Here is a 23,048-nt window from a genome sequence, read left to right as displayed (position 1 = left end):
GTCTGTGTATAAAAACACTGGTGGTTGATTTATAATAATTTAAAAAGTAGTTCTTGAATTTTGCTGCCAAGTTCAAATGATAAAAAGAAAACTATGTATACAGATGATGTCACAACTCACTAAGTCCCACACCTCCCTAAATAGTAGGGGAAGATAGTTCAATCTCATTGCTCTACTTCAGAAACTTAGTTATATCCAGGTAAGAACTCGAAGAATGTGAGCATCCATATTATAATCCATCTTGGAAAACAGACTATTTGAAGGAAGACAAATCCAAATTGAAACTGTGTGGTTTCCAGAGCAATTTATTCATTAAAGGCTACTCAATATGCCATCAACAGTTCTCCTGTGTGTATTGTGCTGATAAACTGACACTGAGAGAATTTAACAAGTTGATCATTTAATAAGTCTGAATTTATTTTCACCACATGGTATTGTACATGGTCATCTGTTGAAACAGATTTCTTTTTAACAGATCTTAGTTTAAAAAAGTCATAGATACTGTGAGTTCTGTATAAACTGCTGGACAGTAAGTTAGTTCCTTTGTTTTGACTTATAAGCCTCAACTTCACCGCAGAATAAAGAATGTAGGCCAAAGAAAGCATAATCAGTCACTCGTATAGAACAGTATTGTTTCTATAATTTGAAGCTTTCTGAATGGACGGGTTCGGGCCTGATGTAACTGTAAAAAGATTACTTAATGAATAGGCTATATGGAAATTGTACAAAATGTTATTAACTTTAATCATTAATAGCTTAAACAGCACTATGTTACTAATTGCTATTCAAACTCAAAAACCTGTTTTTGAATCCCCATGAAGGCGGCAGATGTACACAACCATGCCACCTTGTACTTAGGGGAGTGTCAATATATATTTCAACAGAAACTTTGGCTTCAGGAAAGAGTCACAAACATTTAAAATAATGGCTTTAATCGTCATTTTAAGTATATCACAGGGGAAAGTGTGCTTTAATTAAATATACATACCAGTGATGCTGGCAAGGTTGAAAGTTACTCCTAATGTTGATAGCTATAAAAACTAGCTTGTACATGATAAGACAAAGAAAAAAAGCAATCCCTTTGAAAACAAAAAACAAAAATAGAGTTCACAGTGGTTTGTATCCAACAATATGCATTTTATGACAATAACATGTACAGATTGAGCACCCTAGGGCTCTCTTTATATCCTAAAGAAAGTGAGCATTTACATTATTCATGGGCTGTACTGAATTAAAAAAAAAGATCAGTTGTACACTCAACCCCTTAGAAAGGATAAAATGTCCTGGGGTGTACAGCTTTAACACCATCATTAAAGTTGTTTGCAAAAAGGAACAGAGAACTAAACAAAACAAAACATTTTTCCTTGGGAGTGGAGAGTCTTTCATTTGCTGTTATAACCAGCAAATACTATTCATTAAGTCAAAAATGGAAGGGGGGGCCCACAAACACTTTTTGAGCAAGCTGACCAATACACATTACACTTTTAAAAATGAAGGTTATACACTATATGTTACAAGTCCGAACTAGGCAGTGTCAAAATGACATCTATTTCTTTGCTTGCTTTGTGATCATACCCCTTGGAGGTGTTACGGGCCTCGTGGCATTCGGCTTCTTTTTTTCTGCAGGTTTTAAAATCTGCAAAGATTCAAAAGACCATGCATTTTAGGAATACACTCAACCTCAAATCTTACATTTCACTCAAATCTTTTGTTAGAAAGTTTTTTGTTTAAAACTGACCCAACAACTTGGAAGGCCCCACTGGCATATTATACAAACCAAGCTGACAAACATTTTGGTAATAAATGCTCTGATGAACAGCTAAGATATATGAGCTGAACAAATTTTGCCTCTGGATAAAATGACAATTTTTGGAAGTCACACCTTTAGGTATCCCTTCTGATGGGTGGTGGTGGGGGAGTTCTTTAGAATAGTATCCCTCAAACCCCTAGGGCAGCAGTTCCCAACCTTTTCGGCACCAGGGACCGGTTTCGTGGAAGACAGTTTTTCCACAGGGCGGGGCTGGCGGCGATAGTTCAGGCGGTAATGCGAGTGATGGAGAGTGGCAAATGAAGCCTCAGTCGCTCACCCAGTGCAGCCAGGTTCCTAACTTGGCCCCGGGGGTTGGGGACCCCTGCCCTAGGGAATCCTATCACAATCTCTGGGAGCTGCAAGCTCTCCCTGATACTTGGTTAAACACAAAAAACACCTGTTTTAAATTCAGTTAACTGATGACTGCCACATGACTTCAGTGGCTGTATTTTTGTTATGATTGGGCTAGCCTGAAGTCATACAAGTTTATTCATAACAAGTGAATGAGAAAAAGATTGAAGTAGACTTTATGTGTAAATGATTCTTTTGTGCCAAGTGAAGGCCAAATGATGTCATGGTGAATCAATAAGAGGTTTTATAGAAATTAGACTAGAGAAAAGTGGTGGGAGAAGTGAGTAATTACATAGCACATCTGGCACATGGCAGTCAGTATTACTTTCACGTTCAAGTGGTGATTTAATTTTAGCTGAACGTTGCACTGACACTGTAGTTTTAGACTTGTAGTAAAGGAGCCATAAGCATACGAAGCTAATATATTGTGGTTTTTATGTATTTAAATAATGTAAAAACAGTTAAATTCAACACTGGAGGAAGGGTTCTATGATAATTTTTTTCCTTTACAAGGAATTCACTCATTACTGAACTAGGACAAACACCAGTTAAGGGAAAATAAAAATTCAGTCTACTCAACATAAATGAATAGTAGGCAGAAAGTAGCACTTTTTAAAAAAATCAGTAAAATTCAGACATAATAAAAGGACACAATGCTGAAAGCATCCTCTACCTGAAAAGAACACATAAGTGTTTCGTCCACACTCATCATGGCACCTGCATTGTCAAACTCTCCACAATAATTGGGTGCAGAAAACAGAGTGACCAACTGCCTCTTTGCAAAAAATTCATATCCATCTTCAACCACCTTGGAGAGAAAACATTTTCAGTATAAGGAGGTGCAAATTTTAGGTGGGTAAAACCACTCTTCAGTTTCCCGTTGAGCCTGATATCCTGTAGGTCACACTTCCAGAGACGTTTTGTATAAATAAGCAATACCTACCCACCAAAATCAACAAGGAGAATCTGTGCTCACACACATGCTCTTAAGTGTACATGTAAAATTCAAAATCAATACCTGATGGGCTCTACATATAAGATCCAAATCATGCTTATGGAGAAATTTTGCAACCACTTCTGCACCAAATGTGAAGGACACTCCTCTGTCATTTTCACCCCAGCCTAAGACATCTTTATCGGGGTCAGACCACAAAAGATCACAAAGAAGACCTTGATCTGGTACATCAGTTGGTCGCATAATTCGCCGAATCTGCTCCATAGATTGAAGATCTGGTGATAAACCTATTAAGTGAAAAAAAAAAAAAAAAAAAAAATTGAAGGAAACAGAACTTTAAAAAGGATGTTAGACCTGCTGTATAAAAAAATAAATAAAATAAAATTCAAAAATTAAAAAATTAATAATAAAAATAAAGGCTCATGTAGCAATGCTCCTTACCACTTAAAAAAATAAATAAATAAAAAGGATGTTACCACTTTAACAGCTCCATTTGTCTACAGAGACACCCAGGGAGTCTTACAAAGGCTTACATTAAATCTTTGGCTACATTTTCTTATTTAGCTTTGGTTAAAAAAAGGTGGGGGGGGGGCTTCCCTGGTGGCGCAGTGGTTGAGAGTCCGCCTGCCGATGCAGGGGACACGGGTTTGTGCCCTGGTCTGGGAAGATCCCTACATGCTGCGGAGCGGCTGGGCCCGTGAGCCATGGACGCTGAGCCTGCGCGTCCGGAGCCTTGCTCCGCAACGGGAAAGGCCACAACAGTGAGAGGCCCGCATACTGCAAAAAAACAAAAAACCAAAAAACACGGGGGGCACTGGAACTTATTACATGCACTAATTTGCAAGGTACAGTGTGCTTAAATAGCATATGGAAAGTTACCTCAACATACAGAGCACCCTGGTGACCATTTGTAGTGACTGGGCATAGAGGATGCAGACACTCAGGTGATGTAGCTTTCTAGGAAACCGGCGCTGTCCAAGGACCATAAAATCTATCAGACCAGCTCAGATGTAGCTGACTCTCATATGAGTTTAAAATCACATGCCCAACTCTACCAAAACCAGTTTAAGTATATAAGGAAGGCAGGGATAGTGGATTTATTAAAATATAGTGAGTTGGCTCTGATGGTTGTCTAATTTCTGATCACAGATGAAAAGAAATCCTCTCTGCAATTATTATTTTAATTACATAATATACAGCACAACCACCAAGCAAAATAACTTTTAACATCTAAGTCGAAAAATTTCTGAAAGGAAAGGATCAAAAACAGACCAAGGAGAAGTCTATTCACATATTCAGTATCCTAGAGGATCTACGGTACAGCATATTAATTGTTTAATTTTATATTCAAAAATCCTTTTGCTCTATTTTCAAAGCTGTTACAGAACCCTTAATTCCCTGTAACAAATCAATTGGGTACTCTGGACTTGTATCCAAATGATCCTGGATGTGCCAAAGTGGACCCAAGATTTAACACAGCAACATAGGAGTTACCTGACAGAGGAAGTCATCCCAATGATAACTCATTGGGATGATAAATATCAAAGTGTACACTCCTTAGAAGAGATCAAAATCTATGTGGAATTAAAATCAGCCCGCATACCTCCATGACAGCAGAATATTTTCTCATCCACGATGGCTGCTATCGGTAAACAGTTAAAGCAGTCTGTGAAAGTTTTCCATAGTTTAATGTTATATCTTCTTTTACCTGTAAAAATTTTGGGATGGTTAAAAAGAGACTGGTGTTCTGTAGGTACATTCCCTCAGGACAAGTCCTCCAAGGCAAGGTTTTGACTACCTTAAGTAAACAAAAACTATGCTTTTATTAAAAAAGAGAGAATCAGATATATATAATACTTGGAGATGTCTGATTTATAAGCAACAACTTACAGTTTCATATGAAGTATTTTAAAATTCCATGGAAGTCTGAAATCAGAATTCCAGATATAATGATTAAGGATAACCATTAAACCTCAACAATTATTTGATAACACCAACTCTGTTTGAAATCTAGTCTGTCTTGTCCACTCTCAACCTGCAAGTAGATTCCTATTTCTAAAGGCAACTAAGAACTCACACATGTGCCATTATAATCTTCCTTCTGAGGAAGCCTCTGAGAGTTAACACCCATCTCATCTACCACCACCCTCAATAAGCTACTGGAACCATTTAATTCCCACCCCCCCTAAATATTCTAGTAGGAAGCACAACGACTACAGAGGAATACAGATTGCTTATTGCAGGCACACCAGGATAGCCCTAACATGCTGCACAAACACTGAGAATGCCCCCCCCACCAAAAACGTTACAGAGTGGTTATATTCCCACCTCACCAACCCATATATTCCATGCATTCTGGAGTCACTGTGTGCTTTCCACAGGAAAACTATGTTTTGAGTAAAAAACCCACTCATAAACCCTGGAAATACAAATCTTTCTGAATTGGATGAGGAAGACCCAATTGTTAGGGTGCCTTCGTCTCCTGTACACTCCATACTAAGGTTAAAAGCACTAAAGTTAAAAGCACAATCTTACTCCTAAACCAAATTTGTCCTCAGTCTCTTCTCCATTTTCATCCTGTGGATACTGAAAGGTTTACAGCTTTCAATGTACCCTTTCTTTTGAGTTCGAGAAGGGCCCAAGCAACAGGCTTCCTGAACCACATCTTCCACTCCACAGCAAATCAAGTCAGGGAGAAAGTTTAGCACAGGTTTGAAACGCAATGCAAATTCAACAAACGTTTGACTTCTCCCTTTGCAGAGGAGGATTTCTGTTTTTTCTCCTAATAGTTTATGTTTCTCTATGACTGGGTATAACCCTCACCATGGTTCACCCTGTTTTGTATTTCTTTGGAGGCCACTAATTCCCTTTGTCCCACATCTTCCTTCACTGGAGTTTTCTGGAAGCCTAACAGAATTCCTCTCTACAAAAGCCTGAAGGGGAACCTGTGCACCTCCAATTTCCAACAATGGTAATAATACAAGAACAGGGCTGGGCTGTCCTAACCCCTATGTATAAAAGTGATTTGGTTCTGTCTCCATTTTCTACTGAAGCCTGTCTCTGAACAACATTCCAATGGCTCCCCTAGATTTTTCCTTTGCTCAGATGCTGCATTTGCCAGTGCCAACAGATTCTCTTCCTTCTTGAAATCTGCTTCACTCCTTGATTCTTTAGTTTCACAACGCACTCCAGCTACTCTTATGGATTCCTTTGCTATTTTTGTTGGCTTCTCTATCAAAAATTAAGATCCTTGGGCTTCCCTGGTGGCTCAGTGGTTAAGAATCCGCCTGCCAATGCAGGGGACACAGGTTCCAGCCCTGGTCCAGGAAGATCTCACATGCCGCGGAGCAACAAAGCCCGTATCCCACAACTAGTGAGCCTGTGCTCTAGAGCCCACGAGCCACAACTACTGAGCCTGTGTGCCACAACTACTGAAGCCCGTGGGCCTAGAGCCCATGCTCCACAACAAGAGAAGCCACCGCAATGAGAAGCCCGCGCACCACGACGCAGAGTAGCCCCCGCTCACCGCAACTAGCAAAAGCCCGCACACAGCAACAAAGACCCAATGCAGTCAAAAATAAATAAATTAAAAAAAAATTAAGATTCTTCCTCCTGTTGTCTCTGAGCATCTTAACTAAGTCCTGGGCTCCTGCTTCCTCTCCTCTCTACACTTCCTCCCTAAGGCCACTTCAGACCACTGGGAGCATCTGGCTCCAGGATTCCTGGATAATTGCCAAGGTCTCTTCAAGCTTCCAAATCCTCAGATTCTGAGCCAGAACCCCTAATGCAGTTTCCTATTACTATAGACCAGACAGCTCTGGTATCAGAAAAGTGTAACACACATTCACATTTTATCCAACAACAGATACCTCAGCTATTCCAGGACTACAGTCATAAAATTGGGGGTGGAGGGAGAAATTGTAGCACAGAGTGCTTGTTACACTTAGGAAATAAGTCTACCACATAAAACAGTGGTTTTTAAATTGTTCCATGGAAATTTCCATTTGAATAAAATTTTTCAGTACAATAAAATTTTTAAAAAATTATCAAGGTTTTTAAAAAATGTCAGCAAAGCAACAACTGAAAGCCACCTAAGTCAAGAACACTTTTAGGCCCACAAATTATACCTGCCTGATGGGAGAGGGGAAAGCTGGAGTACAAGGTCATTACATCAGTCTTAAGGACGAACAAGAGTCAAAACTAATTCCAATCAGTGCTGACCTTCTAAATCATAGGCCTTCTAAATCATAGGGCCTCAGAAACAAAAATGATGTAGCCAATACCTTTAGACTAGGATATATGCCACAAGGAAGAGATCTTATGGATTTGAACTTCGTTAATGAAAACAACAAAATACTTGCTAACAGCTGTGTAAAAAGGAACCTGTTCTAAAAAGTAGTACCTGTAACAAATACCTAAAACAAAATTATAAAATTCTCTGCCTCTCATTTCATTACCTAAGGAGTAGTAACTAACTGCCTTACTAGTACTTCTCTAATAGACTCATTGTCAATATCAAGTATCTTTCCTGCCCAACTCAGGTGTCCCAGTCAGTTCAGAAACCACAGTATTTTTCTTCTTGGTAATCCCTCCTGCCTCATCCTGTTTTTGTTTTGTTTTAATTTTTTACTGAAGTATAGCTAATTTCCTCCAGCCTCATCTTATGAGCTGGGTCTCAGGGCCATAGACATACATATATAGTCATGTAAGAGGTTGCGAGTATGAGGGTCAAGTCTATAAACATAACCTTTCTAGCAATGTACTTCTAACAAATACACTAGCTGAACACATCTATGTGAAACTGAGATGGAAAAACACCATACCCTGAGAGACTATAGGTTATTATTACAGTCTAGGGGAGGGTCACAGTGACAATGCTTTACCAGTCTTGTTATAATTATACTGGCAAGTGCTAGTAATTCAAATTCCTTTTCCTCCCAGCCTGAACCCTCCTGCTGGCAGAAATGATGAATACAAAAGGAAGATGGAGGTAAGGATTTTTTTTTAATTAAAAAAAAAATTTTTTTATAGTTACTTAAAAACAGCAGCACCAACAATAAAACTCTCCACCAAAACTGATTATTTTCAAGGCTTTAAGAAACTTGTTTCTGGGACTTCCCTGGTGGCGCAGTGGTTAAGAATCCACCTGCCAATGTGGGGGACATGGGTTCGAGCCCTGATCCGGGAAGATCCCACATGCCACGGAGCAACTAAGCCCGTGCGCCACAACTACTCAGCCTGCGTTCTAGAGCCCACGAGCCACAACTACTGAAGCCTGTGCGCCTAGAGCCCGTGCTCCACAACGAGAAGCCACTGTAATGAGAGGCCCGTGCACTGCAACAAAGAGTAGCCCCGCTCTCCGCAACTAGAGAAAGCCTGTGAGCAACAACGAAGACCCAACTCAGCCAAAAATAAACAATAAAAGAATAAATAAATTTAAAAAATTAAAAAAAAGACTCTTGTAAAAAAATTTTTTTTTTTTTGCGGTACGCGGGCCTCTCACTGTTGTGGCCTCTCCCGTTGCGGAGCACAGGCTGCGGACGCGCAGGCTCAGCGGCCATGGCTCACTGGCCCAGCCGCTCCGCGGACCGGGGCACGAACCCGTGTCCCCTGCATTGGTAGGCGGACTCTCGACCACTGCGCCACCAGGGAAGCCCTACAAATATTTTTAATTAGCTTCCCCCCCCCCCCAATTTTGTTTTCTCCTTTCAGCACAATTTCGGATAGTAACTGCTATTTTTCCTGGGGTGCAGATGTGCCAGAAGGAAAAAAACTATATTACAAATTACAAAAAGTAATTATTTGTATATTGCAAGTTTCCATTTACATGAAATGTCTAGAAAAGGCAAACCTATAGAGACAGAAAGTAATTAGTGCTTGCACAGGGCTGTGGTGATGGTTGCATAACTATGAATTCACTTAATCACTGAATTGTACACTTAAGATGGATGAAGTTTACAAAATCAGATTTTATCTCAAAGTTGTCAAAAACGAAGCTAATTATGTGGACAGATTCTCAGGGTTGTACTAAGAATTAAATTATCTGTGACTATTCATCACAAAAATTATCTTAAAGAAATCATCACTGTGATCGCTATTTCCTAATCTAATCATCACATCATACAAGAATCCAGGGGATTATTATATGGCAATGAGTGCTATTCTTTACACCAAGAAAGAAAAACCAGGATAAAAACAAGTTAATGAAATAGTAAACATGAGAAATTACAACACTACATCTAAACTCGCAAATCCTAACAGAAATATGTTCAGTTTATGACCAAGAATCTCAATTTAAGTAAATCTTCCTTAGACGTAGAAAGTACTTACATTCATCATAAAATCCATAAATTCTATTGATGCTGGCACATTCGTGGTTTCCTCTGAGAAGAAAAAAATTCTCGGGATATTTGATTTTGTAAGCCAATAAGAGGCAAATAGTCTCCAATGACTGCTTTCCCCTGTCCACATAGTCCCCAAGAAACAGGTAGTTGCTTTCTGGCGGGAAACCACCGTACTCAAAAAGTCGAAGCAAATCATAGTATTGTCCATGGATATCACCTAGAAGCAAGAATTCTGTTACATACTGTCTTCATACATATAGTCCAAACCACTAACATTACTAATTTCCAAACTTGTATCATATTTAGTTCAACTGAGCTTAGTGATAATTTTAAGTGTATGTGTGTATCCAGACTCTCACACAAAACTCAACTAATTGAGAATTTATTTTATGGAAAGGATTATTAATGCCTAGGCAGGGCTTCTTGCCAAGTAACACGGTTTTCCTTTCAGGTTGGCCGATCAGTATCAGATCTCCCACAGCTCAGTCTCTGGGGATCGTGTCAGCAGAAGTGCTGCACTCTTAACAAGCCCTGGCCCGGTGTGAACAAAGGTGTACACACAGTACACCCACCAATGCATCTGGCTTTCAACGTCTCCCTGCTAGATAATGCCAAAGAGCATTTTACTTAAAAACAAAAACAAACACCACAAGATTCATCAATGCAGTCAAATATGTTAGAAGAATAAATATAGTATTTCTCAGATAGAGTTTAGTTTTTATACCAGTTATCTGTATCTATCATGTAGAAACAGAACTACAAAACGGCATATTTTTAGGCATAACCAGTGTTGCTTTAAGCTTAAATATAATCCCTATATACTCATAATTCAGGCTTTTTTTGGCTCTCCATTCTGTTTCATTTCTTTCCTTTCTTCTGCAATGTTTATATTCGTTTAGTGAAATAATTTTAAGAAAATGCGAAGTACGTCTAAGCACATTAAGTCCATTAGAGGTATTTATTCTAAAGCTACAATTATTTAATTTTAAGTAGTTCCAGGTTACTCATAAATAGTAAATGATTTTGTTGGCTAACACAAGGTCATCTATATATCCTTGACTCAGTCCATCAATCACGTAACCAAAGATAACTGTTAGTGTGCCAAAACTTACCACATATTTTGAGTGGTGCTTCAAGTTCTAGTAGGATAGGCTGACTGAGAAAGATCTCTCTGGACTTTAAGCACAGTCCTCTGATTTCATTCTCCTGTAGCTGGACATTCTTACCAGGCTTGGACCCTCTCACTGTAGGGGAGAAAAACCCCAATTCAGTCAAGAGAAGTCAAAATAAGATTTAACGTAAAAATTAAAAATATCGGAAAAGGTAGAAGTTTTAAATAAAGAGGAGGCAAAAACATAGTTTAACTACTTTCTGGCTGCTTTATTTTCAGGACACTTATAAAGAACATGATTTTAATGCCTAATTACAATCTTAAAATCTTAAGACAGGATTTCAGAGATTTAGTTGCATTTTCTACACCAAGGTAAGACTTCTTTACAGTATCCTGATCAAGGGGTCAACCTCTCTGTGTATGAATACTGTTAGAAAAGTCTTATCGCTTGTGAAATCAGACTCCCCCTGGGCACAGCTCAAGGCCTCAGTTCTGCATCCAAGACATACAATTGGCCTGGTTCACCTATAACCCGCCCACCAGGCCAGCTCTTTTTGCCTCTCTGTCTTGTCTTCCCTTCTCCAGCCTTATAAATGAATTAGTATTTGTGTAGCAGGAGATTTTAGAGATTGTCACGTTACTGAGTTGGTTCTAAGAATTCCTCGTTTTAAAATGTGAGATTGGAAATGCTCATCTCCCCTCTCAATCAGTGTTTTTCAGAGGTCCACAGGTCTCTCAAGGGTCCCAGATTTATCTATGAAAAAACTTAAGTGTTGTTTTCATTTCATTAAAACACACTGTATGCTTGCTGTGCATATTTTGCTGTGCAACTTTCTGGGCCTGCATTTGTGAATACAATCATGCCTCTACAGGGCAAAGGATGTCAGCATGTGCTGTGAGAAAGATATCCTAGTAATTTGAACAGATAAAAATTGAGAAAAGGCAAAAAGAAATCATGGCACAGCACCAAGTGTCCTAAACTCCCAAGTGCCCGCATCAGAGCACTCTGAGTGCTACTTACTATCAAAGTGAAGTACTATCAAAGTGAAGTACAAGATATCCTCTGGCCTTATAACAATTCATTTATCAGCAGGTAAGTAGTAGTAGGAAATAAAATTCTGTTTTGATTCCAGTTGTAACAGACTAGACAGTTATTAAATACATAATAAATAGCACTGAATTGCTAAATTTACCTTAATTTCACAGTTATGAACTGGCCTGCTTGCCAAAAACTCACAATCAAAGTCTTAATACTTGTTATGTACAAAAGACTTATGAAAGCAAGCATTCTCCAAATTAGAATTGAAGCAAAAACTCCGGACCAGACTAAATACAAAACTAAGGCTACACTACATCTTTCCACCATTAAACCCAATATAAAGTGATGAGCAGATTAAATCAATGCTGTTAATTTAAATTTTATCAGTTTTGGAGGCTTGCTTTGTATTCAAAATCACAAAATCATTTGGCCTAATAGCTGAACAAGAGCAACAGGTTTAACTGGTTTGTATCTAACTTTGTTCTGTAAATATCTAAGTAACATTACAGAGTAATAAAAACTACAAGTAAAAAACTCTGATGCCTGTTGAGAATTTTTTTCCATTAAAAAGGGCTGTGTCCAAGTTTGAGAAATACTGTCTTAGGGGAAGCCATCCTTCAGCCTGAATAGCCACTGAAACTGAATTCCCTGAAGAAACAAGTTTTGAGCAGAAATGGAAGGGTGTTATTTTTTTTCAATGAAAGGCAATAAATAAGAAAGGATGACACGTGAGAAGAGTCAAACTCTTGAAGGGCACAAAAAAAAGAAAATGTTGAGTGCACTGAACTGGGAGCCAGAAGCCCCAAGTTTCTGTCTTGATTTTATAGCTTGGGAAAATCACCTCTTTGGACTCCGAAATATGTTAACTAAACTAAATGACTGCCAGTTTCATTCTGATCAAATATTAAGAAACAAGAAGCAATTAAAGGGAAAGCATAGTAAGGATAATCTTTTGAGGGAATTATGCAAAATAGACACATATATAATATTTACAACAGCAACTGAGCTATTTGTACAACAAAAAATGATTTTTTTTTCAGAACCAAAGTAATTTTTTCTCTCTAGACACACAAAGGAGAGAATTCAAGAAACACTCCCAATGGAAAGATGGTGGGATCCCTGCTTCACTGGCCAGAAAACCCCAATCATTAGTGATTTTACCACAAGTCAGCCAGAAGCTTGGGCAGACTGCCCAACAGGAAACTTTATTTTTGGCTAGGGGACTCCTAGATGCTTCTGGTTTCAACCAGAATCTTTTTCAGAAGAGCCCCCACACCTGTAAGTGAATAGCCCACTCTAAGTCTTTTGGGAGAATATGTAATAACTGACTTACACCTATAAGGAACACACAGGCTATTCTTTTAATATGAATGCTATCATATTACACCAATGCCATCAGATTAAATCAATGCTAATATAAATTTTACTGGATTTGGAGGCTTCCCACTACCACCATTAGACATAGTTCATGGCAATTTTAGTCCTCTTATTCTGCTTGTCCCTCAAGTGGGAGTGTACAGAGATTAGTAAAGAACAGTACTGACAATTTAAAAAGTATTCCTAATGTGGAGTGAGAATTTTTTTTTAATTGGGGTACTGTTGTTTTACAATGTTGTGTTAGTTTCTACTGTACAACAAAGTGAAGTAGAGATCCCTGTGCTATACAGCAGGTTCTCATTAGTTACCTGTTTTATACCTATTAGTGTGTATGTGTTAATCCCAATCTCCCAATTCATCCACCACCCACCCCCTGCCCCTTGGTGTCCACAGTTTGTTCTCTACCTCTGTGTCTCTACTTCTTCTGCCTTGCAAACAGGTTCATCTGTACCATTTTTCTACATTCCACATATAGGCATTGGAGTGAGGATTAAATGCAGTTTTTCCAGAACAAATCAAGATATATTTTATATTTGATGAACAGCACTCATTAAAAACAACATAGTCCCAAAGCTTCTTAAATTCCCTACAATTAGCTCAAAAAATAAAATTATAAAAATAGAAACTGCCAAAACCATCTACCAACTGGCGAATATCTGCTCATTTTTCGTGACCGCTTAGATATCACTTCACTCTGGAAAACCTCTCTTAGCCATCTCCTCTCCCCTCAACAAGCCTGCTTTATGCTTTCTGAAATGCTCTCACAACACCTGGTCACCGCCCAGCACATACTGTGTATTATAATTGCCAGTCTGCTCCACCTATTCATCTGGACCTCCTGGTAGAATGTAAACGCCAGGACCACATCACTTGCTCTGCAGTGTACATGCCCATGGTCAGTACATGGTAGGTGCACAAAATCTGTTGCATGAATGAAGTCTGAATAAATCTCTGTTAATTTGTGGCATTACAATTAGCGTGCATTCCAAGCTATATACTTTTTTTTTTTTTTTTGCAGTACGCGGGCCTCTCACTGTTGTGGCCTCTCCTGTTGCGGAGCACAGGCTCCGGACGTGTAGGCTCAGCGGCCATGGCTCATGGGCCCAGCCGCTCCGCGGCATGTGGGATCTTCCCGTACCGGGGCACGAACCCGTGTCCCCTGCATCGGCAGGTGGACTCTCAACCACTGCGCCACCAGGGAAGCCCCCAAGCTATATACTTTTGATTAGCAAAAAACAAGAACAAAAATTGTGTCTGTGCCTTAAAATTACAAAGCAATAGTGTCATTTCCCCATAGGCTTTACTAGAGTTTCTAGTTTAGCACATAACTGTTTTTGTCATTTTACAAATTCATAAGCAATAATAAAGATGAAAAAGTGAAAAAAAAGGAATTTGTTCTTCATTAAACTTCTAAACCAAAGGAGTTTTTATAGGACAAACTACTGAAACTCCAACATACATTGCTCCCTAAGAAAAATTTGATATGGGATATAAAATCATAAGGCATCCTTACATACAGGAAGCATTAAATAAGAACTAAATGATGTAATCTGTTTAAGACTTTCAATATTCATTTTTACCATGCTTCATTCAAATATTCAACAAAATAGTTGCTGGGCACCACTACATGCCAGACCCTGTGTTGGATGCTGGGGATACTCGGGCAACAGGACAGACAACTCTGTCCTTTTTCTTGAGAGGTTTACATTCTAGTGGAGGATGCACAAAATAAGACAAACTAGGTAACCGCAGATTATTATAAACGCTGTAGCTAAAACTAGCCATCTATAAAAACTATAAAACTAAAAGTTTATCTCAGGGACATCTTCAATACCATTAAAAACACAAAGCCTTGAATACCTACTTTATCGCTATTAGCTACAAAGAAAATATGCAAACAGTACAGCTCTGCTCAATAAAATCAGTCACTACTTCATGGTTTAAAACCCTCACTGTGCTCTGTGCATGATGGGAGAAACCTACACAAAAAGGAGACCCTAGGTGGGAAACTCAAGGGCTGTCTCCTCATGATACCTTCCTAAGTAGTAGTTCAAACTGCATGTATCAAATTATTTCAACAATTGCCAACAGAATCCAAAATATTCCAACAAATATGAATTCCATTTTCCAGGTGGAATGTTTCTCATAAGTCCAGGTGCTAGGCACTGCATGGAAATAAAATCAGCAGGCACAGTGAACATAGGTAGGTTAGTGATTGATATATCAAAATGGTCAACTTAGATCTTAAACTTAGATCTTAAACATGTGACTTCTCTCTCTTTTTTTGCTGCACCGTGCGACTTGTGGGGGAACAGCTTATGGGATCTTAGTTCCCAGACCAGGGATTGAACCCGAGCCCTCGACAGTGAGAGCTCAAAGTCCTAACCACTGGACCGCCAGGGAATTCCCAAACGTGTGATTTTTGAGCGAAAACTTTTCTTTATCTGGTTAAAATGGTAGATTCAGAAAAAAATGCACTATGGCTGTTACCAGCAAGGACTGCTCTGTTCTGACTTATCTGATCATTTATTTATCTGGCAAATCACTAACATGAGCACATGATAAAAACTCCCATGCAATTTTACTGAAAACAAACTGATAAAAACCTGATATAATAAAAGAATGTCATTGGTGATTATTTGCAATGCCAGCTTTTTCTCACAAAACAACATTAACTTTTCTGACAGCCTGGTAACAAAGCAGAGATGAAAACCATAGAGGGAAATTTAAGACTACTCTGGGATTATTTATGAGGAATAAGCAAGTATTCTTCTTGCCCCTTAACTGTTAAAAGAAGATCATAGGGCTTCCCTGGTGGCGCAGTTGTTGAGAGTCCACCTGCCGGTGCAGGGGACATGGGTTCGTGCCCCGGTCGGGGAAGATCCCACATACCGCGGTGAAGCTAGGCCTGTGAGCCATGGCCGCTGAACCTGCACGTCCGGAGCCTGTGCTCCGCAGCGGGAGAGGCCACAACAGTGAGAGGCCCACGTATCGCAAAAAAAAAAAAAAGAAGATCATAGAAAAGGAATAGCATACCCACCAAAAAGCCTCAGCTGAACTATAATCAAGTTTTAAAACCTAAAACTGGCACAACCAGTGTAAAAATAAACCAACAGAGATTTTGCTAACAAGATAATCCTATTAAAGTAGGTGGCAATCTTAACAATATGCCACATCATATTCATTTCAGTGACAATCAATAACCTCACAATATCTGACAGATTTAGGAAAATAAAACCTCAAACCAAAGCAAACAAAAAACAGTGAATATTTGTAACATTAAAACTTTCCTGCAAACAATGGAGTTCTTTTCTACAAAAAATATAAGCCACAAAAATGTTAATCGAGAATCACTTGGTTTCTCTGCAAAGTCACCAGCAGGAAGACATCCACTTTCTGGCCATCTTAATTTCTAAACCACCCCTCCCCCATCCTGACTTTCCTAACTGCTGGTGTTATACTTTGGGCATTTAAAGGTGATACCAATTTTCTCAAGGCAGATAATCAGGATATTGCTGCAAAACACTGTCTATTGCTCTCAGTAAAGAACGTTGAGTTTTCTACATCTAGAGTGAAGCCAATTTATTGAAAAATGTTTAACTCTCTACAGTCTAGCCACCAATTCTGATAAACTACCACTGATTAGACTTCACATCTGAACCTACGTTTGTAATGAGTGGTTTTCATTTTCATAAGCCTTAATATCAGTGACATACACTCTCCTCTAGATGAGGGATGCCAGTAAACCCCAGAGTAGGGGTGAAATTGGAGATTTCAGATAAAACATCAAGACCATTAAGTAAATCATCTATTTTTACATGCTTTGGATACAGTGGTCTGATCCTAAAACATAAAAATTTGTCCCAGAATTCTAAACTCCAAAGAGATCGAATCCTTCCTTTTTCTTCTTGAATAAGATTTTCCAGCTTCCTCATTTACAAAACAATTCATATCAGAATATTATCTCCTTCACAATTCAATCTTTAAGGTCTACTAACAGCCGTGATGGTAAATTAAGTGAAATGATTTCCCTGCTTCAAGATCAGTAATCCTCACCCTAGTCAAGCAGACTGACTGGCACTGGCACATACTTTTGCAGAATAGGTTATTATAGGACTGCAGTTTCCCAGATATAAAACAATCTCACCAACCTCTACCGCAGACGGGCTACCAATGCATGGCGCAGCATGGCATGCATTTCCCCAGCTTGGAGGAGGAAAGCCTGGTCTCCTGCTCCTAGGGCTAACATTCCCTCCCTCAAGCACAACAGAATGACACACACCACCCCGTTAGATTTCACTGCTGGGTCTAACATTCCCTCCCTCAAGCACAACAGAATGACACACACCATCCCATTAGATTTCACTGCTGCCTCCTGCTACTGACAGGCGAGGAGGCACTGTGGGCACAAGGAGAGTAATCCTTTCCATGCTGTGGTTTAGGATTGGGTGCAAGCTTCTGATCATGCCTCTAAAAGAGCTTTCTTGCCTTACCTTATAGGAGAGGACGCGGCATACAACTGACATGCGGGAGGGGTGGGAAGAGCAGGGGGCTCACAACACAGACTTCTTGTAATTTAGAGTATTAGTAACACATTACTTTAATATTACTGTCTTTATCAGCAAAATGCCCTATGATCATTGATTCCAAGAAAAGCCTCTAATGGGTGAAATTATCTGATGTGTAAAGAAAAAATAATTGCAGAGGTCTCATTAGGAAAGATTATTTTTGTTTTCTTTGGTCAGCATTTTAAGATTTTTTTTTCTTTTTGCCATTACGATTGTCCTTTATTATCTTCAGGACCCCTGTCTTTTAAACATTACAATATAAACATATTTCATTTCACACCGAATATCTAAACACATGGGTTACTTTTACAAGTCAGAGGATTAAGTTAGTAAACGCTGAGGGCCAGGGCTGAGGTCATATTTAAATCACTAAAGCAAGTCAAGCAATTGTGCAGAGCTTGGCACAGTCTTTCAGTTTGACAACTGCCAGCTTCAGAGCCAAGATGCTTCTGGCAAATCAGGATGTGAAAATAAGTTACAACTGCCTGCTCTGCAAGAAAATAGCTAGCCATCACCGCTCCCCAAACGAGATCACTTACAAAGTTACTCTGCCTCAAACCTCACTTTTCTCCAACACAGTAGGACTATGAGACAAATCAGCAGCTGGCTTATTCTCTAAATCCAAAGTTTTACTGTGCAGTTATTTAAATAAATGAACATGAATGATACGAAGGAGTGACAACCTTAAGGTTTTATCACCCACAAGGCAGAGATCTTCTCAGGTGGGTTGCAGAAGTGATGCCTCCTTAAGGAAAATCCACTAAAAAGTTTAGAGTAGAAAAGAACTGCAAAGCTGTAGTGAGTAAAATCTAAAACCAACACGGTATTCTCTTAAATAAGACTTCACTTTTGAATGGTCTTTTTAGTACTATTACCAACTACTTCTCACTTAGCTTGTACAGTCCTCCACCTTAAAAAAGGAGACAATCTCTAACATGTAAACAATTCTAACAAGGCCACAAAACTCACATTTCCCTCCATTTTCAGATATACTCAAATCTTAATTAAAATTTTTACAGGAAAAAGTTTGTGGGGCATTAAAAAAAGGAATCACAGAAATTATCAACCTTTTCTACCTTGGATTATATATATTCTCAATGGATCATTTTCAACCCTTTCCCTGCCCATTTAACACTGACTAGAAAAGAAGGAAATTTACGTCTGTTGAGCAGCTAGCTTATTCCCGAGGAATTAAAACACAATGCTTTATTAATTTCAATGAAAAAAATGAAATGTTAAAAAAAATCTGGTTTTCAAGTACAAAACATGTATAGAAATTATTAATAAACAAAGACTGATCTCATTATAAATAATCCAAGTTTATCAAGGCAAATTTCTTGGCACAATTTAAAAAACAAGATTAAAATTAACAAAATGTTATATGAATACAGAGTTATGGGCAACCCTGGACTTAACAAGACTTACCTAATCTTAAAATTCTAATGTTTCTAATCCACAGATTCCATTTTTTCCTGCCTTCTCAATGAAATAAAGCCAGCTCTTAACTAGTCGCACGTGTCCCTGCACAGATATGCAGAATTTACAATTTTTGAATGAAAAACAAAATTTTAAGTTCTTTTCTTATTGCAAACTGTTTAATCCATTTCTGATCCACTGCTGCCTCACATAAATCGAAGAACTGTAGTAACTAGTATTAAAAGTGTGGTTCTTCGGTTTGCAGGGCAGAAGTTGAGACACAGATGTAGAGAACAAGCGTATGGACACCAAGGGGGGAAAACCCCAGTGGGTGGGGATGGTGGTATGCTGAATTGGGCAATTGGGATTGACATGTATACACTGATGTGTATAAAATTGATGACTAATAAGAACCTGCTGTATAAAATAACAATAATAATAATAAAAAGAGAAAATAAGTACATTCATGAAGGTGCAAAAAAAAAAAGTGTGGTTCTTAAATAAATGCCAGGTACTGAACAAATAAGGTTTTCACCCACAAATGGCAGCAACATTTCAGGGGTCTATTTAATGGGTTTTTCTTTTAAGAAACTATAAAATGAAAAAACCTTACAGAGATTAAGAAGAGATATTTTTAGGAGTTTCATTCTAATGACTTAAACAAAAGATCTGCAAATTCTAACACCAGAACTGTCCAACTGTTTATGCTCTCGACTCCATCTCTCACAGCATTAATAGTCCAACAATACTTAGAAATGTACAAAGACAAAAAGCAATTAAAACTCAGCCAAATCTACATTATCCAGTATTCAAATTAAGAAAGGGATCTGAATTCTTTCAAAGTTTGGAATTAGATGTTAGTATTGATAGATGTACTCTGGAATTTGGGGGGTGGTGAGGGGTGACTTCATTTCGGCGTCCCTCCTTAAAATCCGAATTTCATCCGTCTCCCACATCAATATAAATCAATCGCCAGGCACCTCACGAGTCTTAGGTCAGTCAATATTTAAGATTTTTTTTAACCTTTGCTCAACCACTTGACACCTCCTTCCTTCATACATAGGGTGACTTGAATGACTTCTAGCCCCTGGCTGCCTGGGTTTGAAACTTGACTGTTACTGTGTGACCTTGGTCAAGTGACTTCACTTCTTTGAGTCTTATCTTCCTCTGAAAAACAGTAAAATATAATAGCACCTACCTCGTAAGGTTGTTGGGAGTATTACATGAAATCTGTGTAAGTGCTCCAAAAAATGCCTGACACACAGTAAGCGCTTTAGAAGCGCTGGCTAATATCATGACTGTATTTATCCGATGAACGCAAAGCGCTTACAGAGCCTGGCACATTGGAAAGATCCTAACGAAACTGTCATCACTGCTGGCTTCTCGGTTCAGAGGCACGTTCAGAAAAGAGCGCGGAGACCTCTTCAAGATAAGGACAACTTAAAAAGAGTATTTGGAAGGGCAGGAGAATATGAGTTCCAACATCCCCTTGAGATATGAACGTTCGTCACCAAATAACAAGTAATGGGCCCCTCGACCCCAGCCTCACAAAAAATAAAAATGAGCAGGATAGGAAAGAAGCCCCCAAGCCCGGTGGAATCCATATCCCCATCATGTTGCTTTCCAAGAGAACGAGGACCAGAAAGTTCGTAACGTGCCGTCCTGTAAGTTGGACTGGGGCCCCCAACCTTCATCCAAAGATTGGTCGGGTGTGCGGGGCGCACTGGGGTACGTACCGGAAACGTGGGGGTGGGGAGCGGAGTTTTCAAATTTCAAGGCCAGTAGGACGGCTGCACCCTCGTGCAATGAATGAGTGGAGCCAGGAGTGTCCGCGGGTTGGCCCAAGTGCGGAACCCCGGGCAGCCTCCCTCCCGCTGCAGCCCCCGGCCCGCGGGCGAACTCGCGGGGCTCACTCCTCTCGGCGCTGCAAGTCCAAAAGGCCTCCCAAATCCCCCTCCCCCCGCGAGTCCCCGGAGCCGCCCGCCGCCCCCTTCACCTTCCAGCAGCCGTTGGATGATGCTGTCGATGTTGAGCTTATCTATATCCGCCATCGCCTTCCCACCGCCGACCCTCCCGCAGTGGCGCCGCCGCCGGCTCGCGCCCGGGATTTACACCTCCTTTCCCACGCCACGAGCACAGAGATGGTGATGGCGGCGGTGGCAAAAGCCGCGGCGGGTCCCCCCCAACCGCCCCACTCCCTGCTTCCTCCTTCTCTCCCCACTGGAACCACGAGAAGAACAAAATGGCCGCCGACTCCTTAGCCAGCCTCGGGCGGCGCACGGATGTGCGCGGGGAGTGCAGCGGCAAGGCCGGGACTTCTTTGTGGGCCATAGGGCACCCGGGAGGGGGCGGGGCCAGAGCGCGGAAAGGGGGCGGAGACAGTTGACGTAACTGCGATAGCGCGCGGAATCCTTCCGCCAAACGGGCCGAGCAAATAGCCCCCTGGCGGGAGCGTGAGTTACAAAGTTGCACGCAGGAGTTGGGGTTGGAGGAGAAAAAGCAGCTGTGTACTCGAGGATTGCGGGCTCCGCGGGACGCTGTTCACTGGGGCCAGGTTTTGCAGACCTGGCCATGTGAAAAGCCCACGGAGGGGATTCGGAAGCCCTGGAATCTCCCCATAAATTAAATCTGGGGTGGAGGTGAACAGGGAGGATAATAAAGAGAGGTAGGTTGACTTTATTTGGTTTCAGATTTGCTGGGATTTGGAGGAAAGGGAAAGGTTTATTTGATGACTAATAAAGAAACTCTTCTCCTAGGTAAATAAAAATGTTAACAGTTATTCTTTCTGAGTGGTGGAAATATGGGTATTTGTATGTACGTTTTTTGTGCGCTCTGTAACTTACATTTGGGGAAAATTTTTTTTAATCCACCCTCAAAAAAATTTTATCATCCCTATCTTTGGATTGTCTTTCTTGAACTCGGGAAGTTATATAATCATCGGAACGGTTACCCTGATTCCAGCCAGAACGAAGATGAGCGAGTGTGTGCAGCAGATAAAGGGAGAATTTGCAGATTTCGCGCGTCGGAGCTCAAGACCGGAAGAGGAGAACTAGTGTGCATCCACGGGCATTGCGGGCGGGTCCCGGATTCTACAGACACCCCGGGAAACTTTGGCCCATTTCCTTTGGCTTCCCAGTCTCCCCAAGTGCATCTCTCTCTCGGAGACCCCTCCAAAATGTGCCACCTTTGGAGACTATATGTCTCTTCTAGCTTGGTTTTGAAGTGCAGTTTATGCTCAGCAAACACATCTGCTCTCTTGCATCCTGACTTTTTCATTGAACTGCTTTTTCCTGCAGCGCTTCACAGTTTGCAAAGCCCTTTCCCTCCCCCTAGAGAAATTAATTTTGTTTCTCAAGGCACGCAGGATGCACGAATTCCCATCCTGAAATGCCATCGAGGTGATTGCATCCAATCTCAAAATCGGTGTTTCCTCCGCCCCGGGGGGGCCCAAGCGGTGGGGGGGCCCAGGCTCCTTGCACATGGACCTATGGCCTCCCTGCTGCCAGTTTGAGGGCGTTAGGGTTCAGAGCTCCCCTTGCTTGGCTCAGCTGCTCACTCCACCTTCCCCAGTCACCAGCTCACTCTCCCGCGCTGTAGCTCTGTTCACCAGAAGACACACAAGTGTCATTTGTCAGCCCAGGGCACAGAGCCCAGTTGGTGATATCAGAGTTGATGCCCAGCGCCGCTGTGAACAGCTGGCTGTCAAGGTCAGGGTGGCTCTCCCCGGAGTCCACAAGCTCCTCCAAAGCGCATTATGGTAATGGCAATTAGAGCAGGAATATCAGAGACAGCGGTTCATTCAGCAAATATTTATGGAGCACCTATTCTGTGCCAGGCATTGTTCTAGGCGGAGAAGCAGGGGTGAGCGAGAAAGACAAGGCCCTTCTCTCATGGAGAGTCATCTAGTAAGCCAGACAGACAAAAAAAGCCGCAAATAAAAATAGCAGCTTCTGATAAATACTAGTGGAGAAAAAAAAAACACTGCACTTGTTTTCTTTGTATGTGTCAAAAATTATCTCACTGAATCCCCAAGATAATCCTAGGAATTATGTACTATTCCTAGCACACCCATTTTAC

General features: G+C 40.5%; 1 protein-coding gene across 1 annotated transcript; it reads right to left on the bottom strand.

The window, feature by feature from the left end:
* Positions 1 to 396: 396 nt before the first annotated feature.
* PPP1CC (protein phosphatase 1 catalytic subunit gamma) lies at positions 397 to 21,168 on the bottom strand. Its single transcript, XM_082853293.1, has 8 exons — positions 20,968 to 21,168; positions 10,573 to 10,704; positions 9,447 to 9,677; positions 4,720 to 4,824; positions 3,180 to 3,403; positions 2,835 to 2,969; positions 1,576 to 1,636; positions 397 to 682 (listed from the first exon to the last, which is right to left on the bottom strand). The coding sequence occupies exons 1-8, from the start codon at positions 21,020 to 21,022 to the stop codon at positions 612 to 614; spliced, it is 1,014 nt and encodes a 337-aa protein (XP_082709419.1). The 5' UTR covers positions 21,023 to 21,168; the 3' UTR covers positions 397 to 611.
* Between the last annotated feature and the right edge of the window lie 1,880 nt (positions 21,169 to 23,048).

The sequence above is a fragment of the Leucopleurus acutus genome (assembly GCF_964270905.1).
Source record: "Leucopleurus acutus genome assembly, chromosome: 13".
NCBI lineage: Eukaryota > Metazoa > Chordata > Mammalia > Artiodactyla > Delphinidae > Leucopleurus > Leucopleurus acutus.
This window is presented reverse-complemented; position numbering and strand designations above follow the sequence as displayed.